The sequence below is a fragment of the Bacillus rossius genome, chromosome 13, assembly GCF_032445375.1.
Source record: "Bacillus rossius redtenbacheri isolate Brsri chromosome 13, Brsri_v3, whole genome shotgun sequence".
Classification (NCBI taxonomy): domain Eukaryota; kingdom Metazoa; phylum Arthropoda; class Insecta; order Phasmatodea; family Bacillidae; genus Bacillus; species Bacillus rossius.
The window spans coordinates 17012922-17029844 of NC_086340.1; the positions used below are offsets into that span (position 1 = coordinate 17012922).

General features: G+C 35.6%; 1 protein-coding gene across 1 annotated transcript in view; it reads right to left on the reverse strand.

Annotated features, from left to right (window-relative positions):
* The window catches only part of LOC134538277 (rhodopsin-like), a 170351-nt gene that overhangs the window by 126472 nt on the left and 26956 nt on the right, over positions 1-16923 (reverse strand). The window contains exon 2 of the mRNA XM_063379448.1: positions 10914-11073. Coding sequence (XP_063235518.1) covers positions 10914-11073 — 160 coding nt within the window. The remainder of the gene's footprint in view (positions 1-10913; positions 11074-16923) is intronic.

Consider the following 16923-nt stretch of genomic DNA (forward strand, 5'->3'; position numbering starts at 1 on the left):
CAGATGAAAAAAATTTAAAAGTTTTGAATGTGAATACAATTAAACCTCGTGTATCCAGACCAACTGGGACCAAAGGCAATCCGGACAATGAAAAATACAGAAAATCAGGATAATATTGGTACTAAACAAAACAAATTTATAAAAAAAAATACTTAAAGTTTATTACGAAATAAAAACAAAGAATTGTAATAAAGTTAGATTGTATATATGCGCTATAATGCTTACAACATTAAACAAATATAAAATAAATTGGTTGTCTGTAAAGTCGGTTTACGGAAGACAGTTTAACTTGAAGTCATAACAAAGCAATGATAAAATTATTGCATAATTTTTATGAATAAAATTGAATCATTTTTATTGAACTATCACTAATTTGTATGGATACAAAGAAGGAGTGAAATGAAGTCTACAATTTAATTGATAAATTTACTTTTATTCGCACTCATTAATTCAAATATGTTTATTACTTTAACGAAGAGATTATTTTAACTATAATTTTTATACATGTTTGCTATTTAACTTCTTCCAATCTGTGTTATTCTGTTAAGGATAGGACGATGATAGGAAAAGTAGGATACGAATGGGAGTGTTTCAAGTTTAATGTGCCTCGACAAAGTCAAATCGATGGTTTTTCCAATCGAGTGGAAGAGAGATAGATGCGGCGCAAGCGTACAATGGGCGTGACGGGAAATTGTGCGTTACGGGACACTATTTCGTGCGTGCAGGCCGGTGTTCATCGATTTATTAGACGTTTTCACGTCAACAACGTTCATTATCATTTTTTAACAAATTAATTCGTGCACTTTCTTCTTTTTCAAACATGTATGGATGTTTGAATGAAGCACGGTGAGGAAAACGTTTTTATTATTAATAGTTTAACTGGAGCGGTGTCGGGCTGAGTCTTCAAGTACACCATGATGTTTGTCAGCTGGTGCGCTTTCTTAATTCTACCATCCACTCAAGAACTGTACATTTAATCAAACTAACAAATGAATTATTTTTTTTAATTTACGTTCTCACTAAACGTAGCTAAACATTCTTATGTGAATTTTAATTTAAATGATTTAATGCAGTTTTTTTTTTGGACTCACAACATTGCAGTTTTGCACGGCTTGTCATGAAAAAAATTCCGAAAATCTAAATAAAAAAATGGGTTGTCTGCAAAGTCGGTTTACGGACGATAGTTTAACGTGACAACGTCATAACAAAACATTGATGAAATGATTGAACAATTTATGAATAAAATTGAATCATTTTTATTGAATTATCACTATTTTGTATGGATACAAACAAGGAGAGAAATGAAATCTACAATGTAATTGATAAATTTACTTTTATTTGCACTCAATAATTCAAATATGTTTATTACTTTAACGAAGAGATTATTTTAACTATAACATTTATACATGTCTGCTATTTAACTTCTTCCAATCTGTGTTATTCTGTTAAGGATAGGACGATGATAGGAAAAGTATGGAAATGAATGGGAGTGTTTCAAGTTTAATGTGCCTCGAAAAAGTCAAATCAAAGGTTGTTCCAATCGAGTGGAAGAGAGATAGATGCGGCGCAAGAGTACAATGAGCGTAACGGGACAATCGTAACGGGACAATGTGCGTAACGGGACACTTTTTCGTGCGTGCAGCCGGCGTTCATCGATTTATTAGACGTTGTCACGTCAAAAAATGGCTTGTCTGTAAAGTCGGTTTACGGACGATAGTTTAACGTGACAACGTCATAACAAAACATTGATGCAATTATTGCATACTTTTATGAATAAAATTGAATTATTTTTAATTTAATAATAAAATAATAAATACTTGAAATTATACTAGTAATCAGATTTTTAAAATTCAAGAATAATTAACATTTATTGCGGAAATTGTTGTGGTAATAAGCAATGAAAACCACATTAACTTTTCACTTCACTTTATAAACAGTCGAAGAAACAATTCACGTGTAGATGACTTGTAAATAATTTTAAATCTGGCGTTTAGCTATAAAGTTTAAATATAATTATGAACAAGTTTTCATATAAATGAACTTTTATCAAATATCTATCATCAATTATATGAATCACCATAATTTTTTAGTCAATTGTAACATAACCAATTATTACTGCACTCGCCGACAGCGTAACGGAACACAGCGTAACTGGAACAATGAGCGTAACGGAACACAGCGTAACGGAAAATGTGCGTAACGGGACACCGCGTAACGGAACAATGTGCGTAACGGGACACTTTTTCGTGCGTGCAGCCGGAGTTCATCGAATTTATTAGACGTTGTCACGTCAAAATGTATACAAAAATATGAAGATAAAAAATTCACAGAAAACAAGGATGAATCAGCTGATGTCGGGACAAACGGAACCAACGACGAAACTAAACAAGTATCATGGACAACACAGCGACCACAGCACGGACAAAAAAAATTTCATCGTTGGTTCCGTTCGTCCGAAATCAGCTAATTCAGACTGGTTTTCTATTAATTTTTACTATTCATTAAATTTTTGACGTGAAAACGTCTAATAAATCGATGAACGCCGGCTGTACGCACGAAAAAGTGTCCCGTAATTCACCTTGTACCGTTACGCGGTGTCCCATTACGCTTATTATACGCTTGCGCCGCATCTGTCTCTCTTCCACTCGATTGGAACAACCATAGATTTTACTTTTCCGAGGCACATTAAACTTGAAACACTCCCATTCGTTTCCTACTTTTCCTATCATCGTCCTATACTTAACAGAATAACACATATTGGAAGAAGTTAAATAGCAAACATGTATAAGAGTTATAGTTAAAATAATATCTTCGTTAAAGTAAAAAAACATATTTGAATTAATGAGTGCAAATTTAAGTGAATTTAGCAATTAAAGTGTAGATTTCATTTCACTCCTTCTTTGAACCATACGAAATAGTGATAATTCAATAAAAATTATTCAATTGTATTCATAAAAGTATGGAATCATTTCATCAATGTTTTTTTATGACGTCACGTTAAAATATCGTTTGTAAATCGACTTTACAGACAACCGATTTTTTTTTTTTTTTTAATGTTTCCACGACAAACTGTGCAAAAACTGCAATGGCGTATGTCCAAAAAAAAAAACTGCATTAAATCAAAATTCCCCGTTGCATGAATCATTTAAAGAACGTATCAAATAAAATGTTTACATAAACGATCCGGATTATCCGGAGATCCTTATAAACGAGAGCCAGATAAGCGAGGCTATTCTGTAGTTGGAGAGAAATAAATGAAGGGGGAGAAAATAAATTGTGGAGTGTTTGGAACCACAGTTCTGTGCGCAAGTGTATAGCTTCGACTTTTCTGCTGAGCGTGTGCGACTGTGCTATTAACGCGCATCTCGCGTGCTTTCGCGAATGTGGCCTCGGACGTAAATAAAAAAACCTGCAAAGATATCTCCCGACACTAATAGCCCAGCCCACTGCACTGGGATCGAAAGACATCACCCTAATGCTGCTCGTTTATTACCTGTCTTAAGGCACGGTCTCACAACGAACCGTTAATAATTTCATTTCCTGGTCATTGCTACCAATTGAGAGATTTTTCCTTTCGACATATCCCAACAGCATTGGTTTTTGAATCCCAAATTTTCCTTAAAGGTGTTTATAAAACATTATTTTAGGATCTGTAAAAGGTCAAACAATTTACGAACATTCTAATTAATTCCTACCAAATAAAATGTGATATCTAGTACAATATATAATCTTTTTGTAAATGGCATAGCACTATTTAAGTAAACTTATAGATAAATTTGTACATTTATATGAAAACAACAATAGAAATACAAAATAGCGTTCGCATTAATACTGGCTTCGGATTCAACTTGGGCATTTATGCTTTGTGTTATCCCAATACCTCCAATAGTTAAAGAAATTTTTTAAACGGTTTCCTGAATAGCTTTCCAGTGTAAACTGCGCACATAATAAGAATGACAGTACAAAATAAAATAAATTTGTTGAACATTCGGTTATCTTTTCCATTAATTATGCTTGAGTGAAACCACATTTTAAATATAAAATGAAGCGCCAATTTTCGAATATATACTCAGTATTACCTCATAAAAGTATTTATTCTATACGTGCATGAATAACCATAGCCATGTTTTGTAACAAACTTACAATTTTTTTTGTTTAAGTATTACAAACTATTTATTGGCAACTGGTTTCCAAAAGAATCTTCCGTTAATGTTACCAAGGTTAGATGTTACTCATAAGAAGCTAGTTTTTTATTTTTTATATTATGTATAGTTTAAACGTAATCAAGCATTCTAATAGACTGATTTTGTAGTTCTGAAAATATCACCTTATCATTTGGCGAGTACTGAAAGACTCGATTTTTTTTTCCCTACATTTTTTAGTCTTTCCAGAAGAATACGTACGTCATCGCTTCGGCATCCAAGCGCGTTGTACTGCTTCGAGCCAGCTTTTGGAAATCCGTCATGTTTTCTACCTGACATGTTCGCCGATTTACCTTCGAAATTTGCCGAAGCGTGGACTGATATATATATATATATATATATATATATATATATATATATATAATATGTGTGTATATATATATATGTTGGTCCTTGCTCCTGGCGGCGAAGTAGATCCGCCACAGACACGGAACGTAGCAGACGATACGTCCGTTCCGCTGAGGTTGTCGAGTTGAAGGGTGAATAAAGAGGAACTCAATGCGGGGCAGTTTATGTAAATAAATGTGGCTGCTACAAAAAAAAAATTAAAAAACTGGAATCGTCAAAAAGAGCGGCAGGTCTTTACGAACAGTCTGTAACCAGTGAAAATGAAAAAAACATGAAAGGCTTTTACCGAACTTTCAGAAACATAATTAATTGTTTGTTGCCATTTACCCCCTGGTAAAAATTTTTAGAGCGGTAATTTTTTTTAATGAACTTGGGAATTTCTTATTCAATTATTTTTTTGAATGTTGAAGGTTTAAATGTGTTTTCATATATTTTTTTTATTATTTTAGGTTTTCAAAATGTTTGGGAAATTATTAAAGGTTTATTAATTTGTTAAATAGTTGTTTAAAATATCTGTACGAGGAGTTCGCGTGGGATAGAAGTGAAACTTTTTTTCTTATTAAATTATTAAGTTGTAGGAAACATAATATTCTTTGACTTAGGTCGCAAATCAAACAATTATATATATATATATATATATATATATATATATATATATATATGCAAGTATGCGAGCGCTAAATTAGACTAATGCGAAATATGCAAGATTGAAATTATGCAAGTATGCAAGTGTGCATGCTGCATGCTAGTGTGCGAGTGTGCAAAAGTGCAAGTGTGCAAGTATGCTGCGTTATTTATACCTCTCCCAAGCCGTCTCCTCCTCTACCCGTTCCCCCACCATGTACCTAGAACTATTCCCCTCATGTGATCGAAGTTTTCGTAACGCTCGAAAATTGTAGCCCCCTCAGCAAAGAAGTATCTTTTAAAAATTGGTTGTTTGTAAAGTCGGTTTACGGACTATATTTAACGTGACAACGTCATAAAAAAACATTGATGAAATGATTGCATACATTTATGAATAAAATTGAATCATTTTTATTGAATTATCACTATTTTGTATGGATACAAAGAAGGAGTGAAATGAAATCTACAATTCAATTGATAAATTTACTTTTATTTGCACTCATTAATTCAAATATGTTTATTACTTTAACGAAGAGATCATTTTAACTATAACTTTTATACATGTTTGTTATTTAACTTCTTCCAATATGTGTTATTCTGTTAAGGATAGGACGATGATAGGAAAAGTAGGAAACGAATGGGAGTGTTTCAAGTTTAATGTGCCTCGAAAAAGTCAAATCGATGGTTTTTCCAATCGAGTGGAAGAGAGATAGATGCGGCGCAAGCGTATAATGAGCGTAACGGGACAATGTGCGTTACGGGACACTTTTTCGTGCGTGCAGCCGGCTTTCATCGATTTATTAGACGTTGACACGTCAAAAAAATTTTGCAAGCCGTGAACTCACGAGGAGATGCTTGCTGTGTGTTACAACGGGTTAGCTATGTATCATAAACTTAACCTGTACGCCGACGATCACATGGTTAAGTAATATCCAGTTTATGGTTGCTTGAATTAGTGGTCGTTACTCCAGCCAATAAAACGCGCCAGAAAGCAGCCCCGTTATTTACGCTGAAATTTTTTTTTTGACGTGACAACGTCTAATAAATCGATGAACGCCGGCTGCACGCACGAAAAAGTGTCCCGTTACGCTCATTGTACGCTTGCGCCGCATATATCTCTCTTCCACTCGATTGGAACAACCATCGATTTGACTTTTTCGAGGCACATTAAACTTGAAACACTCCCATTCGTTTCCTACTTTTCCTATCATCGTCCTATCCTTAACAGAATAACACAGATTGGAAGAAGTTAAATAGCAAACATGTATAAAAGTTATAGTTAAAATAATCTCTTCGTTAAAGTAATAAACATATTTGAATTAATGAGTGAAAATAAAAGTAAATTTATCAATTAAATTGTAGATTTCATTTCACTCCTTCTTTGTAACCATACAAAATAGTGATAATTCAATAAAAATGATTCAATTTTATTCATAAACGTATGCAATCATTTCATCAATGTTTTGTTATGACGTTGTCACGTTAAACTATCGTTCGTAAACCGACTTTACAGACAACCATTTTTATTTTTATTTTTCCGAGACCATAAAATAGTGCCTTTTAATGGTATTGGTACAATTGTATAAATTCTGAAGAAAAAAAATTATTAATCTATACAATAACTTTTATTTTACAGGAGAAAATATTCTTAGCAATCGGTCAATATTTATAACAAGACATTCAATTAAATTATGTGTTTTTTTTTCTCCATGAACAGAGCCATAAATTTTAATATTAAATAATAAAAAAATGCAAATTCAAAAAAGGTTGAAACCAAGATGGCGTATATCAGTTACGTTTCCTCATAAGTAAGAAATGAATATTTTATATGGTGGTCTTGATGAAATACAACAAGAAATGTATTTCCAAAATTCTCATTCTAAATTTTCATACAGAAAATAAATTAATTTTTAAGAACATTTTAAACAATTTTTTTAAACATTATAAAGTTGTGTATAAAACTTTTGTTATCTTTGCGTTCATCTGGCAACAGAGCACACAGAAACATTTGAATACACACTGCAAACTAATGAAGAACCACGCCATAGTCTCTCCCGTTAAGCAGTGGTTCCTTTCTCGCTCCGTATACAACTGATTCCCCCCCCCCCCCCCCCACAGTTTAGTCCCGTACGTGAACATGCAGAAGGAATTAAATGGAATTTAATAACAACCTGTGTTGTGTGTGGCTCACTTAAAATAAACATTCCCCATTTATATTTCAAACGCTATTCCAACCTCAATGCAAACCTTGCTGTATGGATATTAAAAAAAAGTATTTTCGTTATATGAAAGCGCTTTGGGGCTTTTCTTCTCTACACTGACAAGCGAATGTAGTGGCTTTTGCTCCAACATCATGAATGTCTTGAAAAGGTATATTTTATGTATATGTATATATATATATATATATATATATATATATATATACATACATACATACATACATACATATGGTCGCTGGCAACCGCAATTTTTTTTTTTTTTGCATTTCAGTATTAAATTTTAACCATTTATTTTCCAAATAATGTGTTTTAAGTATGCCCTTGGTGAATTCAAACATAACCACTTCGCTGTATTTTTTTTCCAAACTGAAGCTATAGTGACTATTATCAATGGTTTAATTTTTGCGTTAAATAAGTACCATATATATATGGTTTTCTCTACATTACGTTAAGAATACAGGTAAAATTATGCGGAGTAGTAACTCTTACTCGTCATGAACACTACGAGTGTAGTGTGATAGTGCTAAAAAATAAGTCCAATAGTTTTACGAGTCAATAACATTTACGATAACGCACTAAAAACATAGTTGAAAGTTTTCGTTCATGTAATAATTGCTGCTTTCAGTCACCAAGTGATAGATTTTTTTTCTATTTTTACAATTCCAGGAGTACTGTATAAAATTTACTTATGTGGAATTCTTCAAGATGAGACTTAGAAAGGACAAAGTTTTGATTTTAATACATTAAATAATATATTTATGTGTTCTCTAAAAGTATTCGATATATGTAGTAAGCCCGTTTTCTCAGCTTGCTCCTAAAAATTTCATTCTGAAGACTAACGATCCACACTTTTACTATAAACCTTATTATATTTTTCACTGTGTACTCAACCCCCTGGACATGAATACAAAAAAAAATAATAATAATTTTTGGAAAATATTTCTCTGAATAAAAACATAGGAATAAGTTACCAGACGTAATGTTTTAGTAGTAGGTACGTGTCCTCTTTTGCTAGATATCTACTTTTCTATTTTCATCTTTTTTATATTTGGTACTATTTTGTACTCTTTATTTATTATATACTAGCTGATGTACCCGGCGTTGCCCGGGCTAAACACGTGGAGCTTTATTGTCTCCGAGTTAAAGCAAACTGGATAGCGCTATATGACAGTGTGTTGGACATAGAGAAATGTCACACAATTACTGTTTGTATATTTATGACCGATGATTTTTTGTTTACCCATGGCGATCTGTTATTTATTATTAATTATAAATTATTAAGACCATTAATCGAAATAAACACTATCCTATCTCTCAAGTTGGAAAAAATTACACATAAATGCCAAATTTCATCGAAATCGGTTGACTCTGTAAAGAGTTCACTGGAAACAAACATCAGGACACTGTATTTATATATATTAAGATTTCCGTAACGTTTCACCACAATATTAACTTTTGTCTACGGAGTTGCCAACAATTCGCTTAATATAGCTGCACTTTTCAAGTTCTTAACAGGGGTTGGCCACGTCTACATGGTAACTGCGTGAAGCCGTTTTTTATTTCCCTTCAGCTAACTGTTGCACCATATGGGTTGTACGTCCAAAACATTGGCTGAAGTGTGGTATGTTTGCACGTGGAAACAGTTTTAAATGACTTTGTTTTTAAATAAAAGACTCTTTTTTTAACGAAGGAGATTCTTATCCCTGCTTACTAATCATCATCAGACGTGGTCAAGCAACATTTCTTGCAATGTTTTGGGCGTGTACAATATGGCGATGACGAGGTTTAAAAGTGGCTTCAAATACGTCAAAGTATGCCGTTTACTGGCAATTCCTAACTCCATGATCTTTAGCTGTTTTTTTTTCCGTTCAGTAGATATATATATATAAATGAATTATTCTTACCAGTGTACAAAGTTAATTTTTGCCGACACCGAAATATCCCAAACTGTTTGCAAACACATTGAATCTACAAAACATTTTTATACACCCTTCATCTTCATCTCTTGTTATGTCGTACTGCAAAAACACTTTATCAGTCCTAAATCATAAACTACATTGGGGCATCCTAGACCTCCCCATCCCTACTTTGTAATAATTATGAATTATTCGCATGAGATAGTGATCTCTTAATTTCGAAAACCACATTTTCATACGTTCTGGAAAACCGTTGTGATATTACCGATAGCACATTTCATTGGTAGGGATATTAATGCCCAAAATACTAAAGAACATTAATCAGAGCCACAAGATTTGTCACCAGAATTTAAATTATCATCAAATAACTTCAAATTCTACTGGACCTTCTTATACAGGTAAATTTTGAAGTTAATATTTATTTTTTTTAAATATTTTTAAATACTTCGTTACAAAGCACCTTATATGTTCTAGAATATCCGGGGGTAAAACATATATCAAAACGGATTCAGCATTTTCGTAGAAATCCTGTATCATCATCAACAATAAATATACTTTCCAAGAGTTTGATATTGGTCCGGCACAAGTAGTTATGCTGTATTGCGGGTTAAAAACTCCCGCTGAAAATGTCTAACCCATTTTACAGTCATCAAGTTCATCGATATTTTTTTTTCCATTCCCGTAGAGACCTGTAAAATTTTCTGATTGATTTCGCGATAGGATATAGAGTCCAAATACTTTTGACAATATTTTGCTTCAGTGATTGGGCCACAGTTTATCTGAAGGACTCTGGGCCAATGAAAAATCTTAAACAGAAGAATTAGCGAATCACGATCATTCCAGTCAACAGGTGTTACGAGTCGGTAACCAATCGGCAGATGTAATTTGCAACGAGTGCATAGAGAATCATGGAGTCTGTCCTTTGGGGATTTGAAATCGCGAATTTTACAGGTCTCTACGGCTATTCGGCAGGGCCGGTGAAAGGTAAATTGGCGCCCTATGCGAGAAACACCCCCCCCCCCCCCCCCGGTCTCCCCAAAAAAATTTTCCTTGCCTCAAAATACATCACGTAAGCCTAAGATTTTGTCAACAATCAGATGTAAGCAGACTTGTGTTTTTTTTTTTTACTTTTTTACTTATTACAAATCATAAACAGGTCACCGTGGACTTTAAATAATTACTTATATCAATACAAACAATCCAAACTGTTACAAAAATCATTTTTCATCTAGTTTCAATAATCGTTAAACATCTGGATCTACTCCCATGTCGTTTTATGTTTTACGCAGGATCTCTTTACTACTCAACCTCCGTGGCTACACTAATTCTACTTCCGATGAGACAAGAACAGCTAATAAAGACGTAAACCAACCATCGCCATATAGGATAAATACTTAAATTACATTTTAAAAAAAAAGCTTAGGGGGGGGGGGGGGGGAAAGCGGTTTTCACCTCACAGGAATAATCAGCTGTTATGAGTCGTGCTGCGCCGCCCCCCAGCTACTTGGCACCCTGGGCGGTTGCCCAGTTCGCCTGTATGGACGCGCCGGCCCTGCCATTCGGCGTGTGTAGATCGGCAGGTCGGCAACCCCCCGGCAACTCACCCAGCAGCGACATGAAGAAGCCGTAGACGACGCACATGGCGCGGCCGAACACCCAGCGGCGGAAGATGGCGGAGACGAGCGTGAAGGGGTTGCCCAGGATGGACACCGAGAAGTCCGAGCACACCAGGTTGAACAGTATCACGTTGAGCGGTGTCCACAGCTGCAACACACGTCCAACCACGTACTTAATGCTTACTACTAACAAATTTAATTGAGAAAAAAAAATTCAGTAAGGTTCATTGGTACTGTGGTCTTAACCAAGGAAAATTATTTGACCCATTAAACAGCTCAATGCAGACAGGCCAGCTCAACCTCAAGTACTTATGCATAGAGACCGGAAAAATTCGCGAATTCATTTCGCGATAGGCTAAAATACAAATAGTTATACCTCAATGCTGCCTCTGCTATTGGCTCACAACTCACCTGGATGACTCTGGGCCAATGAGAAACACCCAACCAAAGCTTTATCGAATCACAGGCTGCTACGTTGGGAAGCCCCACAAGACAGCAGCCAATGAATGGGTGGCATTTGACCGAGTGTACGTAGAACTAATGAGTTCATCCTACAGGTCACTGAACCCGCGAATTTTTCCGATCCCTATCTATAGCATTTTCTGTGTCTCGTGGTTGGCTGGGTTTACTTCAGGTGCATGTCTATTGTCGGCGCATCAATCACAGCCACCCAGTGCGGAAGCAAACTCGTCCTGAATGGCCCGGCCAGACAGGGCGATGGCTTCTCTCGCAGACGGCCACCAATCACAAGGGAACAATGGCATACCTTGTTGCAGTCTAACGAGCTAGCAGATTATTTCGCGAAAAACGCATGCCCCTACTAACTACTAACTAGGGACCGGAAAAATTCGCGGGTTCAACGACCTGTAGGATGAACTCCGTAGTTCTACGTTCACTCGGTCAAATGCCACCCACTCATTTGGCTGCTGTCTTGTGAGACGTTCCAGCGTAGCAGCCTGTGATTCGATAAAGCTTTGGTTGGGTGTTTCTCGTTGGCCCAAAGTCATCCAGGTGAGTTGTGAACCAATAGCCGAGGCAGCACTGAGGTATAACGATTTGTATTTTTGCCTATCGCGAAATGAATTCGCGAATTTTTCCGGTGTCTACTACTAACAAATTTAATTGTAAAAAAAATTCAGTAAGGTTCATTGGTAACGTGGGAAAAATTATTTGACCCATTAAACAGCTCAATGCAGACAGGCCAGCTCAACCTTAAGCACTTATGCAATAGTCATGAGTCCACACACACTCGGCGTTTAGTTGCAGTTTTGCACTGTCGGTCGTGGAAAAAAATAAAAATTAGAAATGAAAAATGAAACATAAACCCACATATAACAAGCCTAAATCAGCTGATGGACCTAAATATGACACTAAAAAGTTATTATGGACAACAAAAAAACAGCAAAGACGAACACGATCAAAATTAAATATACCAGCCAGCACTAGAAGCCTAAAACATCGTACCTATTTTTGTCATTGGAAACCTAATTGTTTTCGTCGGTGCTGTCATTGTTGTGTTGTCCATAATAACGGTTTATTTTCATCGTTTTGATCGTATGTTCGCTGCTTTGTACAGGTTTGCTGTCTGTATGCATTTACCGTTATTGCTGTAACTGACTCGTCGTTGATGGACCACTGTGTTCGTCTGTGATGTTATTTTGAAGTGAAACTTCTAATGTGACTTCCAACAAGGTTGCGTTAAACGTTTAACACTACCATGGAGAAAGCACTGTTGCGTTAAACGTTCAACGCTCCTGGGGAGGGGGAATAGAAAGAGACAGAGCGAGAGTGAATGCGTGGCACTGGAACGCATGCGCGTAGTATAGCCTACCTGTTACAGGCCAGCGCGAGCGTTAGCAACGAGTAGCGTCCAATATTTCAACGCAAGAGGGAGAGAGAAAGAAAGATACACAAAGGTAGAAAGTAGGAGAGAGGAAGAGAGTGAGTCGGTAGATCCCAAGCACATGCGCGTGGTATTCTTGCTATGCAGCGAAGTAAACAGTGAAGTTTCACTTCTTCCACGCGGAAGGACTCCACGCACTACTTTTTTTTTTCATGACTTAATTTCTTCAACGGAATTCTTGTGCTGGCTAACATTCAATTTTGAATGTGTTAGTCTGTGCTGTAATCGTTGTGTTGCCCATAGTACGTGTTGTCCCACAACTTACAAATATATAAATTGGCAAGAAATACATGCTGGTTATAATCTACCAATTAAATTATAATTTATCCGTTACACTTCAGAGGTGGAAATAATGAAACAAAGTAAAATTTACAGCTACAGGCTGTTAATTAGGTTAGCAGCTTGTGGATAGTAATGGTCCAGGCAGTGCTGTTTTATCATATTTTCAGACCTTGTTCAGGAGAAATGAACTGATAGTAAATAACAACTAGGAATCTCATTGTATATCTGTTAGCTTTTAAGAATTAGGTTTTGAAACATTTTTTTTGCAAGGTACTTTGAGGGATAACAATCACGTTGTAGATAGGTAAAACGTTTAAGTTAATTCCATAAAAAAGATAATGTCGGTATTTTTGTACTTACTAACTATCAACTATGGCAAGTTACAACAAGATTAAATTTTAAAATGGACTTAATGACTCCTTTGCTTAATGTTCTTACACTATAATTTTTGTAAGCAAGAGAGTCCGAGATTGATTAAAATGTTCTTAAAGACTATACAGAAATCACATTCCTTTGGGACTTAGCTGCTGTGCGCCAGCTGATACGAGGTCGTCATCGGCTGGGATCTCAAAGCAGTTCACTGGCAAACGCGGCCATTATAAAAGGCGCGCATCTCACGAGTCTGTGAAGGAGACACGGGAAAAAAGGTAGCTCAGAAGGGAAGAAAGCTGAGGCGAATAGATGCTACCATCTCCCATACTGAGAAATCTCCACTGCCAAAAACCAAAAACCAAGCAAAGGTACAAAACAAGAAAATCAACAAGCAAACAGGAGCGGCGGAAGGATTATAGGACAAACTAGAAAATTATGGTTTTGCTTCGTCGAGAGTAAAGTTCCTCTTACCGCTGTGGGGAAAATCCTGAAACTAAATCCCAGATGGGCCGAGAAAGCACTGTCAATACTATAAAGTTTCCCTTTGGCTTTGTGAACTTTGGTTCGCGCCATCCGCCACAGATGGCAGCACCGTGGTTACACATTTCCGTTCCACACTACTTCCGTCGCATTCAGGAAGTTACTCCCACCAAATGCAGAATACCGAGAGCCATGATGATACACATCGATGATAATTTATATGTATTTTTTGATTGTATTATGGCTTCCTTGAAGTGTTTTTGACACATTAGTGCCTTTTATGTAGAAACGAAGAAGTTCAACACAAGACAGTATTCCTTATAATATTTCTTTGTTGGACGATTCTTTTAAGCAGGCCACACGAAACTATGTCTCGGGCCGGATGTGGCCCGCAAGCCACCAGTTAGGCACCCCTGGTCTAGAGTTTTGGCTGATTTCTTGCCAAAATAACTTCTTAACAGTTACAAGGTTAATTTCAGTGTAGTGCGGTGTGAGAATCACCAATCAATGGCGAGACAGGAAGTAAATTTTGAAAGTTATGTAATCACCCCATCTTCTTTCAAATTCGCCCAAGCTGAGCTTTTACCGTCAGGATCACCCTTTTATAACGCCAGCACACATTCCCATTATGCAACCAAACAAAACATAGCCTCAAAAAAATTTTCACACGACTTATCTTCAACCGCATGTTTCGCTTGCAGCTCGTACGAGTGTAAGGATTTTCCGTGTCATTAAAAAAAAATGTATTTTCAATATTTAACGGCACAGCCAAGTTAACGGTTTAAGAAGAGAGTAAGTTTGTGATCAAGTGTGAATCCGATACCTACATTTTTTTTTACATTGCACAGGCCACATCGATTCCCAAACCCCAGTTTAATGTACCGGAAGAGATTTCATAGGAGCGATATCATACTCAAAGAAATAACGTGGGGTTCTTAATTTGAAATGTTTTTTAGTGTTAGTTTGATGCTGGTTTTATGGTAAAATTTGTTTCAGAATTGTAGTTGGTAACTTTAATGTAATATTATAGTGCATCAGTGTCCCTGTTGGTCGTAAACGCAAAGCTATCACGTTCACGTGCTATGTTAAGGCCAGAATATTTATGATTTTAACTCATTTACCACAGTTACTCAAAAGTTATGAGCCACCCCTTCTGTTACTAACTGTTTCATTTTTAATTAAGTCTTAAGAGATTCGCCATCCTAATACTTGCTGGAAACAAAGCTAATTTGTAAAAGGTTAGTCTGGAATTGAAAAAAAAAAAAAGGAAGGTGTGTACTTACGTACGCGCGTTAGAAGTTATAAGAAGTTATACTTATATTTATATAGTATACTAATCTATTTGTAAATGTATTCTAACAACAATTAAGTAAATAAATACTCATTATTCAATGCTAATATAAACATATGTACAAAATTAATTCTTTAATTTTGTAAAATAACCAAGATAAATATAAATAAATAATGAAAATCAATAAATATCCTGAATATTCATTATAATTAATTTTAATTATGTATGAAATAATAATTTAATAATATACAATTTATAATGCAGACAAATTATGCATACGGGAATATAACCTAACCTTTATAAACACATTTGAAAATTCATTTGAAAAAGTTTATAAACACCCTTTCTTTCCCTAAAGTTAAGAATAAATAACTGTATGTATATATGTACCAGAAATCAATATCAATCACTAAGTGTAAGGAAAAATTTTGCTTATTCTTCTATGGCGCCAATTTTTTTTTCAAATGTGAGATTTATTGGTTTTTCACATAAACATTTACTCCAATTTAGCCCTGCAACCAGTTCATAGCAAACAATAATCCAAAAAACATTTATGTGCTTTTACCCAAGATTCGTTTGGAAATCAGTTGCCAAGAAATAGTTTGTGATACTACAAGAAATACATCGTAACTTTGTATAACACACGGCTATGGTTATTTTGTCATATATGAAATACGTTTATTGAAAGAATACTGGATATTTCTTACGAAAATTGGCGCATAAATTAACATTTTAATTGATGTTTATTGCAAGCATTATTTTTTTAAACATGGATAAAAATCGAATATTTAATAATTTGACTATAATTCTTTTCCGGTTCTTATCAAGGGGACTGCCTCGTCAGGTGTGTGTGTTAGTGAAGAAGGCTGATAAGCGCGACACTCGGTATTTCTAGCGCGGTATAGCCTCTAAGGCTCTAGGCTCTGAATTGGCGTGCAGTCTTCTCGTAGTCACAGGATAACTGTGTAATTTGAGTGGTGACCGTAACATTATATGGCTGAGAAATGAAGATAAAGGTGTAATGCAATGTCCCTTAAGTGCTTTCAAGAATCTGTACTGATTGTTTTATGCCTAAAAATTACTCTGAAAACACGCGTTTTAGGCATTTTAACACTTCTAAAAATACGGTTTAAAAACTTAATCCGAAATTAAAAGTACTTTTCGGCCCTCAGCGAACTCTTAAATGCTATTCATAAGCAGACTCCACTCTGATATCTTGAGCAGTTTTGAAATCGTGTTGTTTTTCCTGAAACTCTGCGCACCGTATGTGTGTCCGGGTAGACGGGGGCCTTAAGGGGCCAATTTAGTCAGGAGTGTGCCGTTTCCGAACCGCGAGGCCTGCGGTGGTCTTACTCAGCATGATTTTAGATTACAAGGTGCACAATAATTTGTCATTGCAACGTCAATTACGGTGAGTGTGCGTCAGAAGTCGATCGAAAAATTTTTGCTGCGGTTTCACAACGAAAATCAAAGCATTCAGAGCATTTGTACAACTCATAGCCTTAAGTTATTTCCAAGGATGATACACACCTCTGAAGTAGTACCTGAAAAAGTGACTGAAGATATTTAAGATGGGACGCTAAGCATATAGATAAAATGTAATTGAAACAAGTTCTACAACCATCGAAAAAACTTGCCTGTGTCGTAAAATGACCCTATTTAAAAATTTG